The 25,041-nt window shown below is 41.3% G+C and overlaps 1 protein-coding gene across 3 annotated transcripts in view; it reads right to left on the minus strand.

Moving 5' to 3' along the window:
- The window catches only part of c8h8orf34 (chromosome 8 C8orf34 homolog), a 376,587-nt gene that overhangs the window by 241,846 nt on the left and 109,700 nt on the right, over positions 1–25,041 (minus strand). For all 3 annotated transcript variants that reach the window (XM_080194886.1, XM_080194885.1, XM_080194887.1), the window contains exons 2-4: positions 5,213–5,351; positions 2,572–2,703; positions 1,598–1,726 (exon numbers count right to left, since the gene is read on the minus strand). In XM_080194886.1, the coding sequence (XP_080051012.1) occupies positions 1,598–1,726; positions 2,572–2,703; positions 5,213–5,351 (400 nt within the window). The remainder of the gene's footprint in view (positions 1–1,597; positions 1,727–2,571; positions 2,704–5,212; positions 5,352–25,041) is intronic.

Here is a 25,041-nt window from a genome sequence, read left to right on the forward strand (position 1 = left end):
TGTTTGTTCAGTTCATGACAAAAGCTGGGCTGCATGTTAGCCAGTCACTGCACATGCTGCTTAAGTTAACCACTTCCAAGATTTGTATCTGCATTAGGTTTTTTTTGCGGGGAGGGGCAGGGGAACAGGGTTAGAGTTAGGGTTACCCTAACCCTAATGTAGGACCAGATGGCACGTACTAAAGGGAGAAGAATCCAACTTGGAGAAAAGTTCAAAAATTAGTAATTCTTGGTTGCCTTAAGTAATCTTCTTGGACCTCCTGCCAAATGATATCAAGGCAGTGGGAAAGGTGAAGTTGGAGTTCTCTATCAGGGTAAGGGTTAATACTTCTACCTGGTTTTGGCTAAGCAGTATGAAGCATTATAGGGATAAGAGGCAGATACACTATTTGGCAGGACATGATTAGTGGTTCCCACAAAGATCTATGTTGGAAGCTCATGTATTCATCACATTGATTAATAACACAGATGATCTGATAAAAGGCCAAATATCCAAATTTGTCAGATTTACAAAGATAGATGACATTGCACACAGTAAAAGTGGAAGCATGACAATGAATGCTTTCGCAGCACCTTCATTGCAGTGTTAGTGTAAGCCTACTTGTGACTAATAAATAAATGTTAACTTTAAATTTAAAGAAATGTTGATCAATCACATGAATGAGCAAAACTGGCAAATGTGAGATATTCACTTTGGACTTAAAAACGATAAAACAGAATACTTCTCTGGAAGCAGTAGAGGAGCAAAGAGACTTGGACATTTGGGTACATGGATCAGGTACACAGATATTAAAAGTCTCATGAACAGGTACAGAAAATAATTAAAAAGGCTGATGAAATGTTAGCCTCCGTACCTCAAGATCTAAAAAACAAAAGTTACCTTGGGCACCATACCTGTAGAAGGATATTATCGCCTTGCGAGTGTAGTGCAGATTTACAAGAATGATATCTGGGCTGGAAGGGTTAAAATATGAGGAGCGATCACAGAAACTGGGTTGTATTGCATTGTTAAATGGTCAATGAGTGATCTGATAAATGTTTTCAAGATATTGAAGGGTACAGATAAAGAGAAATTATTTTCACCTGCTGTGAAGTTGAGAATTAGGCAACATAGTGTAAAAATTAGAGCCAAATCTTGCAGGAGTGAAATTGGGAAACACTTCTACACACAGTGTGGTTGAAGTTGGGAACTCCCAATGGCAACTGATTCTACGTCAAATATTAATTTTAAATCTGAGATTGACATTTATTAAATGAAGTCATGAAGGGATATGAAGCAAAGGCAGGTATGTGGAGTTAGGTCATAGGACAGCCGTGATCTTATCATGTGGTATAATAGACGTGAGGGGTTAAATGGTCTGCCCACGTTCCTGGGTTATTTTCAAGTGTTTTACTCCTCACTCAATCACGGACTCAATAAAAGCTTAAAAATATCACAAGGTTTGTTGTTCCCAAGTGCACTTAATAAAACTCCAGCACAGTGTAGTAGTATTTTACAGTAATCTTGCAGAACATAAATACAATGATTGTGATCTCCTGTTTAAAAAGGGTAAGTAAGACTTCCTGTCACTTTGCTAAGCATAACAAATAATACTCACTACGAGAGAGGTTCTCCAGGGCCTTGCCCAACTTCTTGCTTTCCTGAAGGATGTGATTCAGTTCATCAAAGTTCTGACTTTCAGGTTTTGTTCGCCAGTCCCAAGCAGCATGTTCTATTGACCTTGGCACTGCAAACATTAAGAAAATTGTAAGTTTACTTGAGCAGCTTTTCTTCACTGAATGTCACCATCATTGTGCACATTTTCTCATTGCTAGAGGGTTAACTTTATTTGACAGTAACTAATTTAACAAAAGAATGCATAATCTGGAACATGAATCCCAATTGGAAAGATGAGCTTTTAAATTAATTACATCCATCTGTATATATTTGCATCACATTTGAAAATATTTACATTCAGATATGAATGCTTTTTAAAAGATAAACTAATTTCTGAATTACAGGATTATATACATTATTTTATCTATCAGGATTTTCTTTGTTTTATCTCAAACACTGGCCTGCTGGTGTAATCATATTTTCAGAAGCTCCCTTTCCCTAGTTTTCAGACAACTTTTTTTTTCCAAAAATATACTTTATTCATAAAAATCTCAAATAAACCATTGCAAATCTACATGTCTTTGAACTACAAACAGTGCAGAATTAAAACTTTTTATAGTTTTATACAAATTACAGTCATAACATTTCAACCTTAAAACTATATACATGCCTCAACAATACAATTCAATTTGGAGTTTGAAAGGCAGCTTATACTTCGACTATTTGGTTCACAGTCAGTATCGACAGCATCACTGGTAAACTTAAGCTAGCTCAAATTGTTAGGTTATTCTGGAACAGATTCAGAAAAGAACATACTAAACAACCAGTATAAGGGAATCTATTTTTTAATATTGTATGGAGTTCCAATAACCCAAAATATCAGGGGTACAGACATATCAGCTTTCATTACAAAAGGTGCTGCACTAATCATTGAAATGACACAAAGGAACAGCAGCTAAATTAATTCATACTTACGTGACTTTGATTCTGGCGATGGTGGTGATATGGTGGAGACAGCAAGGTCGCTCTTTGACTTTTTTGGTTTTTTGGCATTTGTTAGCCATGGCTTATCGTAACTTCTACAATCTCGCCGTGACCCTTTGTTTTCTGAAAGAAAAACAAACCTTAAGTCAGGAAGGAGGAGCTGGAACCCAGCAAAGCGAATAAAAACTGAAAATGTTGGGAAAACTGAGATGAATGACGAACAGTTATGTGGACTCAAAACATTAATTCTGTTTCTCTCTCCACAGATGCTGCCAGACCTGCTGAGTTAATCCAGCATTTTCTATTTTTATTTCAAATTTCCAGCATTCACAGTATTTTGCCATTTATGAAATAGGAAGTTGTGAATAGTTATACATGCTTTTATGGTCAGAGGTTTTGGCATTAAATTATTTAAAGACTCACTTGTATCCCAAACTGTTCAATATTCCAGCTACATGTCAATATGAAATTCCTTCATTACATCAGATACCATCAGAATATATAGGACTGGATTCTACTCTGTGGGGTACACATCCATCCATCCCTTTGGAGCTGTCTTGACACTGAGTCATTCTCTTGGGTTGGTGATAAGTAAGCCTTTCATCCACAGCCCAGTGTGGTATTGCTCTGTCCTGATTCTACTTCCATAATTCACTCTATGCACATTAACTCACCTTCAATTTTCACCCCAAATTCGATTTTTTTGTTATTCATTCCTGGGCCATGGGGCATCGTTGGCATTTATTGCCCATCCTTAGTTGCCTTTGTTCAGAAAGCAGCTGAGGGTCAACCGTCTTTTTGTGGATCTGGAGTCACATGTGGACCAGGCCAGGTAAGGATGGCAGATTTCTTTCTCTAAAGGACATTAGTGAACCAAACGGGTTTTTCTGACAATTGACGATGGTCTCATGGTCATCAGTAGATTGTTAGTTCCAGATATTTTAAATTGAATTCAAATTCTACCATCTGCCATGGCAGGATTCGAACCTGGGTCCTAAGAACATTAGTTGAGCTTCTGGATTAATCTAGTCTAGCGATAATACCACTAGGCCACTGCTTCCCCAAAACTCCAAGGTTTCTTCTTCCATCTCCACATTTTGTGTAACTTTTGATTCCCCCTCCTCTTCATCATTTACATGTTGCCTTTTGGAAATGTTATCCAGGAATACAGGGTCAGCCATCATACGTATACTGACAGCTTCCAACTTCCATACATATTGCTATCATATCCTCATCAACTGCCTTTCTGATGCTTAAGGCTTAATGAAAGAAAACATCCCCCAAGTTAATGATCATAAAATGGAAACAATTCTCTGACTCCTACAAATATGTATGCATTACCAGTGTTGGCCCAATTCTGCTCTCCACTGCCATTTCTGGTGAGATGTGACATTGAGGCAATCTCCCCCGAGCTAAGCTGTCCGGTCCAAACCTAGAAGCTTGACACCATCCACGATAAAGCAAGCTACTTGACCGGAACCCCAACAAACCACCTTCAACATTCACTCCATCCACCACTGATGCTCCATGGCAGCACATTGTACAATTTACAAGACGCATTGCAGTAACTCAAGGCTCCTCAGACAACAGCTTTCAAAATTGCAACATGGAAGGACAAGGGCAGCAGATGCATGGGAATACCACAACTTGCAAGATCCCCTCCAAGTCACTCACGATCCTGACTTGGAGACACATCTCTGCTTCTTCAGTGTTATTCAGTCAAAATCCCTTCCTAACAGCACTATGGGTGTACCTACACCACATGGATTGCAGCAGTTCAAAACGGCAGCTTACCTCAATCTTCTCAAGTGCAATTAGAAATGAGCAATAAGTGCTGGCCTTACCAGCATTGCCCACATCTTGTGAAAGAATACATTTTAAAAAACACTTTCAATAAACTCCTCCTCTCCTATCACCCACCATTGCTTGATCACACACCTCTGCTACTGAAATCTGATTCCATGTTTTTAATCAATAGCACTGTCCTTGCTTTGATTTGTTATGCAAAATGCTACAGTTAGTGTATTTGCTCATAGTAAAGACAGGATTCTCATCACCCCCACCTTTATCAAACTCCATCGTCTTTCTGCATAACCCATTTCACTCAATTTTATTCACCTTCAATGGCCTCTTCCTACCTCTGATTTCCGTCAGCTGGCCCAATGTCCCTGGAACACCCATTATCTTCAATAATAACTTCAGCGAGCAGCCCAATACAGACTCGGTAGACTTGCTTCATGTAGCAAAACTTAATGTTGTTCACAGAAGATGTAACTGGAAGGGAGGGTCTCTGGTAGAAACTGGGATTCAGTCAGATATCTTCAAAATGGACAGGGAAGAAGAAACTCTCTTCCTGCATCCACCTGAAGTTCTAATAGGTTCCAGTAAAGTGCAACAACCCAGCAGAAGTGGGTGCTGTCTCAATGTTTTGGTCTACCCCCAGCCAGCAGATGGGGCCTAATCTTCATGATGATGTGATTTCTCGTCTAGTATCCTTTCACATAATTTAATTTTACAACAAGCCATAAAGTGTCCTTATTGTACGAGCTAAACCCTTAGGCAAAAAAAAATCTGAGAATTACTTAGAATCTACATGTTTGAAGAACTCTGCTGAAAAAAAGTTTGCCATTACCAGTCTGAGCCCACAGAGCAGCTGAACCTGAAAGTGTTCTTTGTAGCTGGTTCCGACTTCCTTGCTTATTTTGTAAGTGACTTATTAGAAATGGAATTGGCTGGTCTGGTGTCTCTGTTATTAGTTTTGTCATCATTTCCTGAATGGAAAAAAATAGAAAAATGACTGATTGAAATATTTGTTACATAGCACCACCTCTTACTTTCTAAACATGTACAAATGTGTCTGTTGTTCTCCAGGGTTGGTATGAACACTGGCCCGTAAAATTAATTCACACAAAATGGATGGAATTTCCCAAAAATAAGCAGAGTGATGCAACCATCTTTTAAAGGTCGGGGCACCATTTTTAAAGGGTGCCCCAATACAAGAAATTAAAATTAGAAAATGCCCCCCCTCAACAAACCTCCCCCCTCCCGCCCCCGCTGTCAGAACTCCCCACAGACAGTCCGAGCAATGCCATGGACAGTGCCCAATCAGTGGCAAGGCGTAGTGCCCAGACATGACTCACTCCAACCTGAGCAATGCACTCACCTGAGCTGCTCTGACAGGGTCTCCTCACAAGGTGCACACCCTGGGCTACCTGTCATGAGACACACGGGCACAAGGGAATGCACAAACCTAACTAGTGGGAGTTGGGGAGGGAAGGGGTATCATCAGTTGAACATTGGTATTCCGGTCACGTTATTGGCAGGGGAGGAACATGTTGTAACAGGAAATCCTACCCGGATAAACCACATTTTGCAGTTCCCACAGAATTTCACGCTCCCACCGACATAGAAAATGGGAGCAGAAACTGCGTACCCCCTCTCCCCATCCCAGTGTATTATCTTTGGTGTGAAGACAAGGACATAACTCATATTAACACATAACTGAGGTTATGTAATAACAATAATGAACACAACAGCTGAAGAATCCATTTGGGGTCAGGGTGAGTAAAAACAAATCAACTGGAATCACAATTTAAAGTTTCAGCAATAGCATTAATCAGATTTACATACTTTTAACGTACAAATTGATGACTTGTAACAAGAGGTAGAAAGTATGGCACAAACATTACTGATGTTAGAAATCACTGCAGGAATCAATGTTTTCCCAGTTGATCATAAGGACTGATCCATAAATTAGATGTCAAAATGGACTGGCTCCTTCTTTGCACTGCTATATAATTGACTATTCTAAGGCTGTATTCACCAGACTGTGTTGCACAACAATTTAGTTGTCATCTTGGGTCTCCCTTGGGACTGAATTTAATGACCCTCTCCTTTGGCAGGAGAACCCAGGACAACATCACAAGCATTTTGGGAAGCCCCACAGGAATTCAATGCCAGGAAGGCAGTAAGCAGCCAGCCATTGGAACTTCAAGGACAGCTGTCTCACCTTCAAGAGCTGCCAGCCATCAGAGAGCTGGTTGATGTTCAGTCCCAGCAGTGTTACCAGGAACAGCACTCATGGAGGAAGCCCTGCAGCCCTGGAGATCAGGAAGTAGAAGGGCTTGCCAGGACCTGTCAGGCACTCCAGGGTGAGGAAATGTCACTGTGAAGAGCAGATCTTCCAATGGAGGACCAAGGAGGCAACTCCCCAACCTTCATGAGGCTGCCAGCTGTTAATCACAGAATCCTACAGTGCAGAAGAGGCAATTCAGCCCACCAGGTCTGACAGCATCTTACCCAGGCCCTATCCCTGTAACCTCATGTTTTTACCGTGCTAATCTACATGTCTTGGGACACTAAGGGGCAATTTAGCATGGCCAATCAAACGAACCCACACATCTTTGGATTGTGGGAGAAAACCAGGCCACGTGAGGAAATCCATACAGATACAAGGAGAATGTGCGGACTCCACACAGTCACCCGAGACCACAATTTAACTCAGCACTGAGGCAGCAGTGCTAACCACTGCAACCATGCCGTCATCACTGTGCCCACTGCAGTTTCAATTTGAATCAGGGGAAGGCTATCCTCAATCTTCCCCCAACCCTGACTTCACTCCTTCCTTATCTTTGCTCCCAATTCTATGGCTCAACTCTCAACTCCAGTCCTTCTACTTCTAGCCCTCTTAGGTGGTGGGAGTTAAATTCCACCCATTGGAACCTGTAACCTCTTAGAATGACTATGGATTGCCTGGTTGAGATATTCCCAGCTCTGTATTGCTGTCCAGTGATTTAATCTCAATCACCTTGATTCAAAGCCAAAATTGCTGACATTGAGGAAACGTGTTGTAAGTGGCCCTGTGGGAGTGCCACAAATTCCTGTCCCAAAAATAACTTCCAACCTTAAAGCACAATCAACGTCTATTGCGCATTTACACAAAAGCAGTCTCAGCATAGTTTCGCCACTTCAAATAAATCATAAAATAACCTGATCACAGCAGTTTTTTTTACTTAACGGTGAATTATAATTTCAGATATCTTTGTTTTATGGATTCTGTGAGATTAATTGTTTAAGAACACTTTATTAAAAATGCCTTTTAAGTATGTTCAATACTATTGAATTTTCTTGCACACAAAACTTGAATCAATGTTTAGACTGGATATTGCAGCTTATAGAACCTGCACTAAAACAGGAACTGTGGCTTTTGGTTTGAAAGCTATAAATGCTGGAACCAAAAATAAAAACAATGTTATGCTTGGAAACATTAGGCGAGGAATCAGCACAGGCCAGTGGCGGGTGGGAAAAGCACTGTATTGGCTGCTGACTGCAATGGCAGCTTTTCACTCCATACAGCGTGGCATTTAGTGCCAAGAATTTTCACACTGTATCGCTGGTGAATCGCCTTTGATTCATTCCCCATCATCATTTCAGTGCTTTAATTATGGAATGCCACATCTAAAGGCCACCCCTGTACACAGCTAGTACACTTGCTGCTGGGTAATTATGGCTCCAAAAGCTAAGAAACAGACTGCCCCAAAATTCACCTGAAGTGCCTGCTGGACACAGTGGAGACTCACTGCAATTGATATACCCATGCTCTGGGCAAAGATCTGCCAACAAGATCCCCAACCCAACATGAGAGATGGTGGCAGTGATGGTCAGCACCAACACCCTGCAGAAGAATATGGGCATCCATTGCTTAATGACGACAAATGATCTCCCCTATTCCACCAGGGTATGTCATTCTTTTTATCACTCTCAACTCTCACACTCAGACATCCATCATACATCCACAGGGATCTCACTCACTGCCATGGCTCTCTCTCCCACACACATCATCATTTCCCTCATGAAGACATGGGTCGTGTCTTCATCATGTTGCTGATCCCACTCACCACCCACATATGATGGGCATCCTGATCATCTACCTTCGCACACATCTTGCTTACGCTCTCTCCAATTGGCTTCATGCTGGACAAGCTGACACACAACAGAGGGAGACGTCCCAAATGGGTGGAAGAATGCTACTCTGAGGAGACAGCTATTCAGTTGGCCAGGGTCAACAGTGACCATTCCTGTGTTGATGATGAGGTTGGCAGCGATAAACCAAGTGAGGTTGGCAGCAATAAACCAAGTGAGGATCCAGCACTGTAACATCCATCAGACAACAATACCGTAAGTGATGTCTCCTGTTTCTCAGGCCCCTGCCTTGCACTAATGAATTCTCTTTCTTTCACATCTGGGAAGTAGCCAAGGGGATCCACGAGCAAGGTCCTTGACTCCAGCCCTGAGAACAGTGCAGAAGAGGAATTCACAGACCCCAACACTGGAGACGCATTACAGCACTCAGTCACACTCTCCACCAGTGCAGGGACATAGCTCCAGGAGTACCTTGGGCATCACAATCTGGTGAGTTAATCACTTTCTCAGAGCCACAGCAGAGGCAGGGACATCCCAGGGTGCTGACGCTCAGAGGATTGCTGGAGGTCAGGAATCTGCTGGGTCCCAGTCAGAAGATGTGCCTCTGGATTCAGTCATTGCCTCAGTTGCTGGAGATCCGAAGGCAAACTCGGGGAAAAATCATAAAAGGATGTCAGGTCATTTCCTAAAACCACTGTCGATTATTGGAAAGCCCCACCTGGTTCACTAATGTACTTTAGGGAAGGAAATCTGCCATCCTTACCTGGACTGGTCCACATGTGACTCCAGAGCCACACAATGTGGTTGAGTCTTAACTGCCCTCGGGCACCGAGGGATGGGCAATAAATGCTGGCCAGCCAGTGATGCCCATGTCCCACGAATGAATAGTGATTTTGTCGATACTCCAATACAAAGAAGTCAATACAGCAAGGGTGGCAGCTGTTGTGGAGTCCTAGGTCCAAGAGTTTTTTCCTGCACTGCTGCAGGACATACACACTATGGTATTCATCATGGCCAAAGGCAGAGGACGTGGGGCTTCTCATGCTCTCTCCAGCTGCCCCTCCATCCCCAGGAGGAAGCCAGGGGCCTTCGGGCACCCACAGGGAGGAGGATCAGCTGGTGCGTACCCCAGGGCCATCCACTCAACTGACTCCAGGAGTGTCTTATCCACCCAAACCCCTTTTCCCTGTGACCACTCCAGCTCCACAGGCCGAGGAGTGTGGCACCACCACACAACAGGACCCCAAAATTAGGCCAGGCCCCCTCAGGTCCCAGCCCTCCAAAGGAGCAAGGTGATCACAGCCAACAAGGCATGATAGAGAGCGGACTGTCTCCACCTTTGCTGTTCATGTTGAGGATGCACCAAGACATAGCGGCAGGGTTAGGAAGTGTTGTGGCATTCTTTGGAAGCTAGATATCGCCAGAACGTCAGCCAATACAAAGATTCAAGGAAGCTAGTGTCCCAGTTAAAAAATGTATCTTCATTAACCAACGATCAATGGGAGAAATAACATTGATTAGTCCAATGCCTCTCTGAAAGAGAAGGCGCTGAGCTTTCCAATATAAACTCTTGAAGTTATAATGTTTCAAACAATGATACATTTTTCAAATCAAATGTTCCCACCTTCCATTTGTATTGAAGATGTTTCAATCATAACTAATCAGTCATGAATAACACTTGTCACAAACTTTAGCCAATTGCATTCTACCCTCTGACATCTTGGGATTTCAATGGTCCGTAGAATCCAGACACCTCCTCCCCCTATTGCTGACACTTCTTCCTCTGTTGTCTAGTAACCCCTGATGCTTAACTACGAAGGTCAAAGATAAGGTTCCCACCAACTCCTGCTACATCACTGCCCAAACAAGAAAGATGTACATTCTCATGTCTGAGAAGAGACCCGTTTTATCTGGATGGTGTGAAATACCCTATTCACAAGTAGTCCTGAGAACCTTACTGCCCACAGCTTTCACTGATAACAGCTTGTACATTCTGTGGTTTCATTGTCCCAAAGTATGTGTTTCTGTCTGCTAAAGCTTCATCTCATCATCCCTTGCAGCAGCCTGCTCTTGACTAAAGTGCTCAATTACTTTTATAAAATACAGTTAATACAATTTTAAAATGCCAAGATACATGTTTAAATCAGAAGTACATGTTCAAATCTCATTGTTATATGCCTTTATGCTGGCAATTTGCCTGTTAAACTGTTCGTCTGATTGGAGGCCATTTCACTTAGCGTCAGTGGTTTGATTACTGCCTTAAATCCCTAATTATTTAAAATTTCTCTAACCTACTCAGATTTTTTCTCCAACTGAAAGATTAAGCAGCTCTAGTGGCACACTGTGGACACCAGTGTTAAACACTTGTACATAACATTCACCTCTGCACATAATCAGTCATGTCTGTATCTCATAGGGAATGAGGAAGTCTCCCACAATGCACAGGGCTGATGTCACACATTCCAATTATTGTCAGCGTGTGCTCTCAGTAACTTTGTGTGGCTTTCCCCCTATCCCTTCTGCTTCAGCTTCCAGCGACACTGAACCACAGGGTTCAGCTCACAAAGGATGCCATAGGATCAGGAGAGGTTAAACCTTCCTCACTGCATCACCATGATGATCGTCATTAAGAGCAAGAGAGCTGCCGTCAGCCAGACAGGAGTCAGACATTTAAACAAGCTCTGTGAGGATCTATACACTGCCCCCACTACAAGTCATCATCATTCTGCTGTAATGCAGGGACTATCGTCAACCACTATGTTCTCACGACAGGAGTTTTATCTCAGAGAGTGTGTGCTGCCATTAGTCAGACAAGGGATTGCAACGCTCACAGAAGCCATGTGAAGATAATGGGATGTTCTCACGAGATGACCTCATCATCCTCAATGAATCTAGCAGTAACGAGCGCATCCCAAGCTTGTCTGCCTCACCTAGACATCACATTGCCTTATGGCTGATGTCCTCTTCCTCAAGAGCCTTCTCAGCCTTATCCTCTTTGATGTCATCATCATTGAAGAACTCCTCTATACCTTTTTATGTTTTAATGAGAAGCTACAAGATTCACTGGCTTCACAATATAATTGCTTTAATTCAGTTTCACCAGAGAGGTATGTGAGAATGGAAATATGGACAAACGTTTGGGCAGTATAGATAATCATCAATGAAAGCTTGTAGTGCACTTTATCCAATTAGCATGGATCACAGGCCAAAGAGCATCCAGTAATTACTAAAGTGCAAGTTACGTTTGATCAGCAAATAAGGTAATAGATTGCAGAAGTTCATTTGGTACAGTCCAAAGCCCTCACAGATTCTGTGGAATTGAGATGTAGAGTATCAGGGCTGCCATCGTGGGTACCTAGAGGTGTGAGTGAATTCCTCAGCTGCAAGACCGTATCAGCAAGAAGCTATCAGCGCAGAAGCAGCTCTGGACATATCACTGCCTGTCTGTTTGTGAGCATGACGTCCACTTTTTTTGCCCAGTGTTCATTAACCTCGTGCATCCATTATTCCGCAGGGAGAAGGAAGATTCATTAATTTCCCCCTGTGGGTAATGCTGCCTTCTTGATTTAATTGGTCAGATTGAGGAGGAGGAGGAGGAGGAGGAGAAGGCTTGGTGCTGCCCAGCCCAATTTTGAAAGGAGGCCCACCCAAAGGTCTTGGGGAGCACCTGCAATGACCAGAAGATGAGGAGTTTAGACCCATCTCTCAGAGGTGACCAAGGCTTTACTATGTGGAGATGAACGACAGATAATGCTGCTCCCATCTTGCATAATGCTTGCCCAGACAGGTGGTGGATTCCATCTGCTATTTTCCGTGGGAGTATCTAACATCCCATTGACTGGGAGAATATCCCCAGCCAGTGCCCCTGAAAGTCACTGCCACACACTATTTTTTGCCTGCAGATTCACAGGTGACCTAGGTGGTATCTCTCCATCCTCAACACATAAATGTACCAAGGAGATGACAGATGTCCTTTGCTATATGTGAACTTGATGAAGCTAGCCAGTCTGCTAAATTTTGGGGGTTTCCAAATATCTCAGGTATCCATAGAAAACAGAATGAATTTGACTGAACACATGTAGCACTGGGAGCTCAATGACTCCAATCCCCTGATGTTCATAAATAGGAAAGTGTACCACTCTAACATTTAACTGGTGTGCAATCATCAGAAGCACATCATGCACGCTTGTGCCAGGTACCGTGGGAGTTTTCATGACATAAATCTTGAGTCACTCCCAGGTGCCTCACATATTCAAAGGGCCTCAGTGATTGCAGACATGGCTACTTGGAGATAGGGGCGACATTGTGGCACAGTGGTTCACACTGCTGCCTCACAGTGCCAGAGACCCGGCTTCAATTCCCAACTCGAGTCACTGCCTGTGCAGAGTTTGCATATTCTTCCCATTTCTGCATGCTCCAGTTTCTTCCCACAGTCCGAGAGACGTGCTGGTTAGGTGCATTGGCCATGCTAAATTCTCTCTCAGTGTACCTGAACAGGCACCGGAGTGTGGCAGCTAGGGGATTTTCACAGTAACTTCATTACAGTGTTAATATAAGCCTACTTGTAACACTAATACAATTTGAGCAGGTTACCGCTCAAATGATGGCTCATGACACCATTGCATTATCCTCTGAATCACTGGGAGGAGAGATACAATGAGGCACATTGGGCAACATGATCCATTAACAAACAGACCATTAGCAGCATCCTGAGGATACACTTCTGATGCTTTGTCCACACAGGTCAGCCTCACAGGACTCTCCAGGGTGAGTGTTCCACCTCATCATGATCTGTTACATCCTTTACAACCCGGCACTTCAGAAGGAGGAATCCTGTACCAAAGGGAGACATGGAAGAGGCTGAGAGCTCCTCAGATGGTGAAGAGGGGGAAGGGTGGGAACCTGAATTGGAAGATGATGGTCAGCTCCCAGCTGAAGATGCCCTCAAAGAAACACAACATGGACAAGATGCTCGTGCCACAAGAATCCAAGATGATTAAGGTACAGGCAATGGGACAAAGCCACATTCCTTCTGTCCCTTTGTGCTATTCCAATGGACTGAAAAGCCTTTATGACCAGTGACACGGAAAACAATTTTTAGCCTTGCACCTTCAACCCTCAGGCTTCACCAGGCTCTATTCAATGGAAGGTCAGCAGTGAACCCTCCATTGGTACACTATGGGAAATGATATTTGCCACAACAGTGCAGAAAAAGCATCAAAAGACTTGATACAGTGATGGTCAACTTAATGATAAGCATCATGCAGGCACTTCAATAAAGAGTTTAACATATTGTCCTGACAGCACACAAAGGCAGAGTAACTCTCACAAGTCACCTCCATATCACATGTGAGGTTCACAAAGAGAGGTGAACATAGAGTAGGAGTATGGCTCACTGGCTCACCTTCACAATAAGAGGGCACACAGATGCATATGCACAAGGCTTTCAAATGATGACACCCTTCTCATGAACTGCAAGTGCATTTTAAAAAATGCACTATATTCGGTGGGAGGTATTGTGCTATAATAGTAGTATCCTTGCCACTGAGCCAGAAGCCCTGGTTCAAGTTCCAGACTCTTCAACTCTTCACCCACCTGAAGAAGGAGCGACACTCCGAAAGTTTGAGCTACCCAATAAACCTGTTGGACTTTAATTTAGTATTATGAGACTTCTTACTATTCAAGTCTCATCTCAGGACTTGATAGCAAAGGAAGGTGCATTCGTAACATGGTCAAACAGGTTGATGTTAACCTGCAAAATACTTCCAACATGCTACCTTCTCAAACTGCTTCCATGGGCTGATGAAAAGCCACAGTGCTCAAAAATATCACTTTCCTTCGATTAAGACTTTGCATGTGAATTGGGTTCTGCATTTGCAGACTTAAAAGTTGTTGCTAACATTTTCAACATCCTGAGAGTTCCCATTGACCAGAAATAATATTCCATAGCTCCACTTTGTATTTTCTGTGCTTCCACATTTGCCTTCACATTTCTCCTCCCGTTAGTCCATTTATCTCACCTTAGTTGTTTTGCTAATCTTTGGCTCCAATATTTTACCTTGCACCATATCACAGACCTTCTAGTTAGTTCTTTCCTCCCCTCACCCATTTTCATTGTCTTTCTTAAAATCTGTACCATCTCTAAGCACTCCCAATTCGCTGTTCTGGTGTCTGCTACCACCTGGATGATCAAGGAGCACCACTGGGGGAGGTCCATTTGCCATCTTCATACCTCAGGAGTCGTCAAGGCCACCTCCCCAAGGAAAGGAAACACAAAAAAGAGCTGATGACAATTTTCTATGTAAAAACAGCAGGCCACAGAGACAGTGAATCTATCGCCTTGACTAATCATTCATTAATAATCTATTTCTACCAATCCATTTAATGTAATTGAAGTGTCCAGGTTAAATTACATCTAATTATCGCATATAGCTTTAGCTCAGAACAGCACAAATATAATGAGGTTTCTGGCTTGGAATGAACTATTTTAATCAGAATTAAATACTAAATAAAATTAAACATAAAATATTATTTTCTATCTGTAGACTACAGTTTATAAGTGACTTTCCATCAATAAAGTACATTGATTGAAGAGATTGCAAAGCATTCAGTGCCAATACAGCGAGATTATCACTAATGCACAATTACATACTACTTAACTGACACAGCTTCATTTTCAGGAAGATTATTTAACATTTCTTGCTGCCTTAACCAATATGAAAACAGGTACATAAAGATGCAACTAGAAATAAAACTAATCAGATATGGCTGTTTAATTAAGCGATTAGCAAATATATTTAAATTCTCCTAAAAGCAAACTAAAACTGTCAGCAGCTCATGTCTCATTGATAATTTATTTGAGATTGACTGAAATAGTCAGCATCCTCAAATCAGGGTTGGTCATGATAAATAATTCCTTCATTTTGCACTGCGCTGAATGCCTGGGGCATGGTGAGTTATGCATTCTTTGATGAAAACAGACAATGCGCTTTCACAGCCTGCAATCACCCAGTACAAACCACGCAGCAATCTATTTCTGTGAAACTTCTGACAAAGCAAAGGTAGCAAATCAGAAGGTTATTTCAGGTCTCAACCCAATTTGAGCCTGTCCCTTTTATTGTTTTTAAAGGAGATAACATGGTTACACATTTCCCATTGGAAGTCTTTTATAAGAGCCACAACTTTATACAGGACAAAGGGCATTGTTAAGGGGCAAGGGTTCATTTTCTCGTTCCTCCAAAATATCTGCAGCTCTGCAATGTAGTCAGCAGTTCCAAAACAAAGCAGGAGGAGCTGGCCTCCCTGAGGACACTGGGGGTGAGAAAAGAACACTGAAGTTATGAGGGAGGGCATTAAGAGGACAGATTGGTTAAGGACAAGAGTCACTGATGCAGTCTCACATAGCAACAATTTTGTTAAGAAAATTTGACACAAAATTCATGTAACGTGATATTAGGTGACCAAACACTTGATCAGATGCACATTTTAAGGGGTATCTTAAAGCAGATAGAGAGGTGAAAAGGTTTAGGGAGGGAATTTCAGAGCCTGGGGCCTAGGCTGCTAAAGGCATGACCACCAAAGGTGAAGCAGGAAGCTAGAATTGGAGGAGCGCTGAAATCTCAGAGGGTTGTAAGGGTGAAGGTGATTACAGAGATCGGGAATATTCAATTTGGCAAGAAGAGATGCATTTTGGAGTGAAAACATCATAACATGGGATGTTTAAATCCTTCCTGTTTCTTTAGAAGTGGACACTTGATCTATGAGAGTCACTTAAAGTGTAACTGCAATTAGTTACTACCATCTTCAGATAGAGGCAATGACTGCTCCTCTTTGCGAGATCAACTCATAAAGCACCTCCTCTGGTGACATGAAGCTGCATTAGTTAAAATGAAAGACTTTTGGTGACATCTCCTAAATGCTGCATCAGTGTTCAGTACCATTCTCAACTTCTCAGATTCTCAAGCAGCTCATGTCCACATGCAACAAGACCTGGACAACATTCAGGCATGAGATGATAGTGGCAAGTAACGTTCATGCCAAACAAGTGCCATGTAATGATCATCTCCAACAAGAGAGAATCTAACTACTACCCCTTGACATTTAAATGTCATTACCATCACTGAATCCCCCAGTATCAACATCCTGGGGGTTACTATTGGCCAGAAACATAACTTGACCAGCCATATAAATACTGTAGTTATATGAACAAGTCAGAGGCTGGGAATTCTGCAGTGAGTAACTCACCTTCTGACTCCCAAAAGCGATCGTCAAGATGCAAGTCAGGACTGTGTTAGAATACTCTCATACAAATGTAGAAAATAGAATCAAGAGCATCCCACAACATTTTGGCCTCAACTAATTTCTTAGGTACTGAATTTCATATATTCATCAACCTCTGGGTGAGGAAATTTCTCCTCACCTCAGTCTTAAAAGGTTTACCCCTTATCCTCAAACTATGATCCCTAGTTCTGGACTTACCCACCATGGGGAGTGTTCTTTTGGAATCCACCCTGTCTAATCCAGTTGGAATTTTATAAATTTCTATGAGATGCCCTCTCATTCTTCTAAGTTCCAATGAATATAATCCTAACTCATATGACAGACCTGCCTTCTGAAGAATCAGCCTGGTAAACCTTTGCTGTACTCACTCTATAGCAAGGACATCCTTCCTCAGATAAGGGCACCAAGACTGCACACAATACTCCAGGTATGGTCTCACCAACATCCTGTACAATTGCAGTAAAAATCTCTATTCTTATTCTCGAATCCTGTCGCTATGAAGGCCAACATGCCATTTGCGTTCTTTATTGCCTACTGTACCAGTGCGCTTACTTTCAGTGATTGATGCACAAGTATGCCAAGGTCTCACCGAGTGTCCACCTCTCTCAATTTATACCCATTCAAATAATAATCTGCCTTCTTATTATTACAAATGAAGTGGATAACCTCACATTTATCCACATTATGCCCATTTACTCGACCTGTCCAAATCACACTGAAGCATCTCACTAAACAGAGATGGCTGGCTTGCTGAAATAAATGAGAAGACATTGTTAGAAAAGAAAGAGAAATTAACTGGCTCTGAGCCTTAAAGTAATTAAGGCATTGTTCCAGAAGAACCAAAGATCTTAAAAAAGTTAAATACTTTTTTCCAATTTTTTTTCATAAGAAACAAATATCAAAAGATTAAGTCACAATTAATGGATATATATGTGACCACAGTGCATTCAAACTAAAATTGTTAGAAACATCAAAAATAGTGCAGGAATAGAGCATAACAGTTATACAGAGATGAGGCTTGGGCTTGGGCAAGACTGGAAACTCACATTTCTAATTATAACATTCTCAGGAGACATGAGGTGAAAGGAAAAAGGAGTGTAGGAGCTGCATTAATGAAAACTTCTAAAATAGCACTGAAACACGAGGGGCCATCATTTGCAGTGGCAGAGCATTCAATGGTGTCTGCCATTAGTTACAGTGCTCTTGTATGATGAGTTTGTTACAATTTTTCATGTCAATTTGTATAAAGTGCAAGCTGGTAAGATCACAGTAAAGGAATCTAGACATCTGGAGTTTCAGTGAACAGGACAAGCAGTTAGATTGAAGAACTGTGAAATTAATTAATAGTATAAAAACTAGTATGGAAATCTAAATGACAGTGGGTGAATTCAATGCCAAATCAGATACAGAAATGTAAATATTCAATGAACCAAAGGCTGATTTAAGAGACAGAGAATATAAAGGGGCAGAAAAGTAAAATGATTAAAGTTTTTCGCCTTTAACATAAAACCTGAAGAATGACATGCCTCAACTGGAAGAGTTAAATTCTAGCACAAATAATCAGCAGTAACTAAGGCTGATCACATCATTAAAAGCATGCTTAGAATAAATTGATCAAGATTGCTATGGTGAGTTCAGTTCATAAGTACATGCAAAAAATAGCAACTTCATGCATTCATTGGTAAGGCAGACACTGAGGTTCTGTTTTGTGAAGCTAGCGAAGCAACTTGGATAGCAAGTCAGTGATAGGGAAACTATTGAAGAAAATTCCGCAGGACAGGCCACTGGCAGAGGTAAGGCTTAATCAGATTAATCATCATGGCTTCATCAGAGGGAAGTCATGCGAAACAAATTTGATTGAACATTTTGGGGAGGTGACCGGGTGTATAGATGAGGGTAGTAAAGTTGATGTAACTTATACGGATTTCAACAAAGCTTTTAACAGGGTCCCACATGGAAGACTTATAAAGAAGGCAAATGCACATGGGCTACAGGGTAATTTGATAAAGTGGATTCAAAATTGGCTCAGTTGTAGGATACAGAGGGTGATTACACGAGGTTGCTCCAGTAATGGTGTGGACCCGATGGGCCGAAGGGCCTCTTCTGCACTGTATGATTCTAATAACTTTTGAATATTTCAATTGAACTGTGTCTGAAGTTCCTCACCATTCGCACATGTGTAACAGCTTTGTGATGAAATGCATCTGCATGCATTATAATGTAAGGTGCTCAACAGAACAAGGGTTAATGTGGGACTAGAGTGGCACTGCCCATAGTGTGCCATATATAGCCTCACGGAAAGAGGACAGTCTGGTAGAACACTCTATAAGCAGATCAACTGCAATGTGGGAGCAACACCATGCATGACCATATTTGGAACTATAAATAGTTAAAGCCTAACAATAGATGTTTTATGTTTAAACACACAAACCTCAAGATCTCATCCATGAGCCACCACCACTGCAATGTAAAGAACCCACATTACGTATTACAAACGCCATCATCAGCTTGACAAAATAAAAGCAATGGATGTTATCAAAATGAGGAAAATTTATTGAATACATTCAGAACTGCTTTCTAGGTTTATACATCTCTTCCAAAAAGAAGCATTGCTCAACTTAAATCTTGGAGCTTAAACTAGGCAGGTAATTGTCAGGGTAGGAGAACAATTTGAAATTGTGACCGCTGTGTATAATGTAAAAATCCAAAAAAAGGCTAAAGGGTAAAAGGTGACTGGTGAACAGAATATGACAATGTTCAGAGAGTGGAGGATCTGCAAAAAAGTTAGCAAATAAATCAAAAATTTGGAAGTTTATTTATTAGTGTCACAAGTAGGCTTACATTAACACTGCAATGAAGTTACTGTGAAAATTAATGTAAGAGCAGTGGAAATTTTGAAATAGAAGGTAAATAAAGGACAAAATAAATAGGGGTTGCATCAACATTGAGAATTTCATGGATAAACAGACCACTTAAACATTAATAAAAACTTAAAAGGAATACATATGATAAAAGTTAAGACAATAGATAATTAGTAAGAACATGAAAAACGCAGTAAGGAAATTAAGACATTTGAAAGAGAGAATATGCAAGAAGTTAGGGAGGCCTTTTATAAGCACATAAAAATCAAAAGAGTATCTAGAGAATACAGCAGCTCAGGGATGAAATAAATTGAAAAGGTTAAAAGTAAGCAGAAGCAATTCTCTTCACAAATTAAGGTGAGATTTTGGAGTACAGCCAGGTAGAGTAAAGACTGGATAAAGGACACAGCTCAATTTCATTTCTTCCGCCTCCATTTATTTATCTAATTAATCTGCAACTATTCCACTCTCAAAATCGCACAGTATTTATTGAGGGTACATTTAGTTAATTAATACATGGCTTTTCTGATGCTTGCCAATAAAGCCAATTTGATTTGTGCTCAGTAATTCAGAGCATATTTAAATCTGAATTTTAACTGGCTTGACCCCCTATAGCTGATTTGTACTTAGATGTATTTAATTTATTAATTTGCAAATGGCCTACCCTGCAGGAACTCTGATTAGAACACATATTTATTTATTTAATCCAAAGCTATTAAGGGCATATTTGTTTCATTAATTCATGGCTGGCCCTCCCTTCAATCCCAACTTGAATTCTGAGGCCACATTTACTTCATTCATTTACAGCTGGCTCAACTCACCTGAAGCCTGATTCTACATATTGATGACGTCTGTTTCGCTAATTTAAATGTTCTGTATTTAAAAGTTCCATTAGTTTTTAAAATACTTGGCATTTCAAATCATTTCTCAACTTAGGAGGTAAATCTTTATTCAAGAGCTTTGGTATTAAAAAATTGTTATGACACAGAAGTGGCTGCACCGACTCTCCATAAAGGCTTGTGGCTTAGGGCCATTCCCCTGCCTTTTCCCCATAACTCTGCATATTATTTCTATTGAAGTAATCATCTAATGCCGTCTTGAGTGCATCAATTGATCTCACCTCCAGAACACTTCCAGCCAGTGCATTCCAGACACAAACCACTCATTGTGTGAAAAAGTTTTTTCTCAGAATCACATTTGCTTTTTTTCCCAAATCACTTTAAATCTGCGCACCCTCATTCTTGATCCTTTTATGATTGGGAACAGTTTTTCCTGATCTACTCTGTCCAACTCCCTCATGGTATTGAAAATAGTCTCCTTTCAGCCTTCTTCTCTCCATAGAGAATAGACCCAACATCACCAATCTATGTGTAATAGATCGAGGGTGACTCGACATGGTTTGAAACAAAGACTTTATTGTCAAACAGTAAGAATAATATATACAACAAAATCAGACTAAATGACAATGTGGCGGCTTTACTCAAGTCCTTGGCTCCTACTGCAAGCCCCGCCTCGACCTGTCCTCCTGCTGATTGTCATGGCAGGAAGCTGAACCAATCAGCAGGAGGACAGATTGAGCCCACAGTGATCCACTTTCAACAAGTTCAGAACCAGTCATAGCCCCTGCTTGGCCAACCTCCACAGATGGGGCATTAGTGCCAGCCTCCGATGTGCCTGTGGGTGAGAGCAAACTATGCACCACATCATGGGAACAGTGTCCAATCCACAGACTCAGCGGAGCCGCTCCACACTCAATATAGCAGGACTGGAAGAAACTGCTTGTCTTACGGACTTTCTTTCACTAAACAAATTAATACTGAAGTTTCTCATCCCTGGAACAGAGTCCTAGGGTGAAATTTTCTAGCCACGCTTACCCCAAGATCGGAAAATCCCATCCGAGGTCAATGGACCTTTGTATGATCCTGCCCTGCCTGCTAGTATTCCTGTGGCGAGCAGGACAGGAAAACACCATCAGAATCTTATAGCACAGAAATAGGGCCTTCAGCCCATCAGATGTTTATACTTCCTGGATCATTCCCAAGCAATTCCCATATAGTCCTTGCAAGGGGATTTCCAGGAAAACCTCAAGTGCATCTTCTGGGGCCCTCTGGAGAAGGATCCAGTGAATGGAAATGGTAATGGAAATAGTGAATGGAAATTCTTGGCATATTGTAATTAGGCAGGCCACCAGCCAAAGCATTAAAGCAAAGCAAATGGCAGACTGATTCAGCAAGAGGAAATACAATACCCTCAAAAGTAATTATTTGTTTTGCAGATTGCTGCCTTAATAGTAAACATCAGCAGTAATTCATAGTGTTGCTGTAAATCTTTGCGCTTAAGTTATGGATTGATTGCTGTTTTAATCAGCAATGGTTCAACTGTAAGGAAGCTTCAAATCATTACAGTGAATAAAAGAGCAAACAATCCACAATCACCTTTGTGTAACACTACAAATTACAGGAAGATAACTTGGTTAGCTATCAAAGGTTACACTCAATCTACCTGAATCGACTCTAAGAGCGTTAGACTGCCTCTTCTAGCCCTGGAAAACCCTAAACATCACTCTTGGCATGCTGATTTCAGGCATTTCACTTCACTGTCTTCATTCTGGCCTGGGAAAGCTTTGAAGTGACCTGGTCAATTTGATCTCTATGCACCCCCAGGCACCTGACAGGCTTTCAAATCACAACAGCCCTCCATTCTGCAGAAGGGATTTCCCTTTCTCTCTCTCAGAAGCTGCAGGTGTGAGGTAAAGTCCTTGCATCTTTGAAGTTTTCTGACTGTCAGGAGAAGTCACTTTCACTGCGGGGGTTATTCCTGACCGCTAAGCCTTCCTACTAGTCCTGGGAAATCCTTTGCTTTCCTTTGAAAACATTTGCTTTCACTCAATTTCATAGTGCAGGCTAGCAAAACCCTGATTGATAGCCTCATGGTTTTTGCACAGCATGCAGTGTTTATCTCTCCTTTCACAGCTGAATGAATCTGAATTACCCCCATTGTTTCTAACTGTAATGTTCAGACCTGAGAGAATTTAGCTGACTTGGTACACCCTACCTGCCTGCATCTTCAGGAGATGAAAATATGGTGGGTACGGACAGATGTAATGGACTTTGGTTTCTGAAGCCTGAAAAGCTCCTGCCTCATGTTTCTCAAGCCTGAGGCAAAAATCATGTTCCGCGCTTCATTATAAATACCCAAGAGTTGGCATATCTGAAAAATTTGACATGGACAAGGCTGAGCACTTTAGAGAAATAACACTCCTAGCAATGGAAGGATTGAAAGACAAGTAAGTACATCTGGATAGTCTAGAGAGAACAGGAGAGTCAAAATTAACAGGAGTATGTCAGAATTGTGACTGTAGAGGTAAACATAAAGCAGGAAGTGTTTGTGCACATAATGTTTCAATATTGCACATTTAAGTCTGGATCTATCACACTGGAAAACACCAAATTTGGTTAAGAGATGTAAAGCAAAGTTTAACAGAAAGTGTCTTAAAAGTGAAAGAAAGCCAGTAGCTCCTGTTTTTCTTTCTGAAATTAATGATGTAGGGAATAGAGGAGGGGTAGAATGGACAATAACTCAAGAACTCACAATCAACTGCCGATCAAAAGCAAAACAATTGCTGTTTAATTGACGTCCAATATTCATTGGACCAACTGCCACTAATTAACATTCAAATAGACTTGAAAACTTTAAGGGTTACAGATTCATTTCAGCAGCTAAATAATACAATGTGCATTCCATGACATAACCCAGTGTAATTGTTGGATTATCACGAGTAACATCACAGTATGCCAGTTAGTACATTTAAAACTATAAAAATAACATGGCCAGTTCACTCAAACAGTTTTCTAACTTGAGATAATTTATCAATTTAGAAAACAAACTATATAAAAAAATTAAAAACTGCAAGACCACATTGAATTCTGACTTTGTTACTAATTACTAAGTAATAAAAGAAAAAAAAGACTTGCACTTATGAAGTACCTTTCACAATTTCAGGACATTTCAAAGCATTTTGCAGCTTAATGAGGCATTTTTGAAGCGTATGAAACAGTTGTACTGGGAAACTAAGTTAGTCTATCAAAAAAATGATAAAGTGTTGTGGTTAAAAAATAATTCATTTTTTAAGTAAAAAATGTCTTTTAGTGCCTAAGTAGCCTACGTCAGCCTTCTTTGTCAACCGTGAATTATTTTGGCTGGGTGCCCAGCAACCAACTGAATCTTCCATCAAAAGAAACATGCACCTAGTCTGCTGAGGCTGCACTCATGACACCTGTCAAGTGCAGTTTATAGAGAGAACATTCATCATCCTGCTCTCATCCATGACTGACTCTTTTGAGAAACAAATAAGTGTGCATGTAAACTATCACCCACCGTAAAAAATCTCCTATTAGAATTAAACATACGCCTTAAACTATAATTTCCCATTTTAAAAAAATAGTTAAGATAAGGAGAGAATGGATCAGAGGTATCTTTGTTGTTTCCAATACTACTACCAAGTTTGCCTTGCCCAATAGGAATTGAGTTGCTCATAAGAATCACAAAATGAGAAATGCAGTGATAGTTTTCCCACAGCCACATTGCCAAGCACCAACACATTCACAAATTTATCAAATGAGTAAGTTGACAACTAACTTCCTGTCAGAAGTGTGTGGGCACCTAGAACTCAAATTTTAACCTTTAGAAAGCCAATTAGCATGTACAAACCAAACACTACAGAGCAAACTTTCTCCCCAAGTGCTCCAACTTTAGCCAATGACAAGGGGTGAAATTTTCCTCCAAAAATTTTAAATGTCATAACAACGTGAAAATGGGCATCTTCTGCGCTGGTCTTTTAGGCAAGCTCAGCACTGCAATCTTCTAGCATTTCATCATCTTCACCCCATGGCAAAGGCTCACCTCTTTGCATGGCAGATTGTGAAGGGCATGGCAGACTGCGATCATGTGGAGAACCCTCTCAGTTACATATTGCAGAGAGCCACCTGAATGGTCCAGGCATCTGAATCGCATCTTCAGAAGTCCTGCAGTAATGCTCTACAAGGGAGACCTCTCTGTTAGACCTTTCCTCAGCTCGAGTCTGAGGCCAATGCACTGGAGTCATCTGTCAGCGTACAAGTGAGTAGCCCTTATCCTCCAGCACCCATCCCTGCAGACATTCTGGCCCCTCAAAAATCCCAGGCACTTGGGAGGGACTGAGAACGTAGGAATCATGGAAACTCCCAAGGTAATGTGCACACATATTCAGGATGTGCTTGTGATGGTCACACACCAGCTGTACATTGATGGAATGATAGTCCTTGTGGTTTATACACATTAATGGCTGCTGCCATGGAGCCCATAATGTCACATGGATGCAATCTATTACTCCCTGCAGTCTTGGGGCGCCTTAGATTGT

The sequence above is a fragment of the Carcharhinus amblyrhynchos genome, chromosome 8 (genome assembly GCF_965287045.1).
Source record: "Carcharhinus amblyrhynchos chromosome 8, sCarAmb.v2.hapA, whole genome shotgun sequence".
NCBI classification, from domain to species: Eukaryota; Metazoa; Chordata; class Chondrichthyes; order Carcharhiniformes; family Carcharhinidae; genus Carcharhinus; species Carcharhinus amblyrhynchos.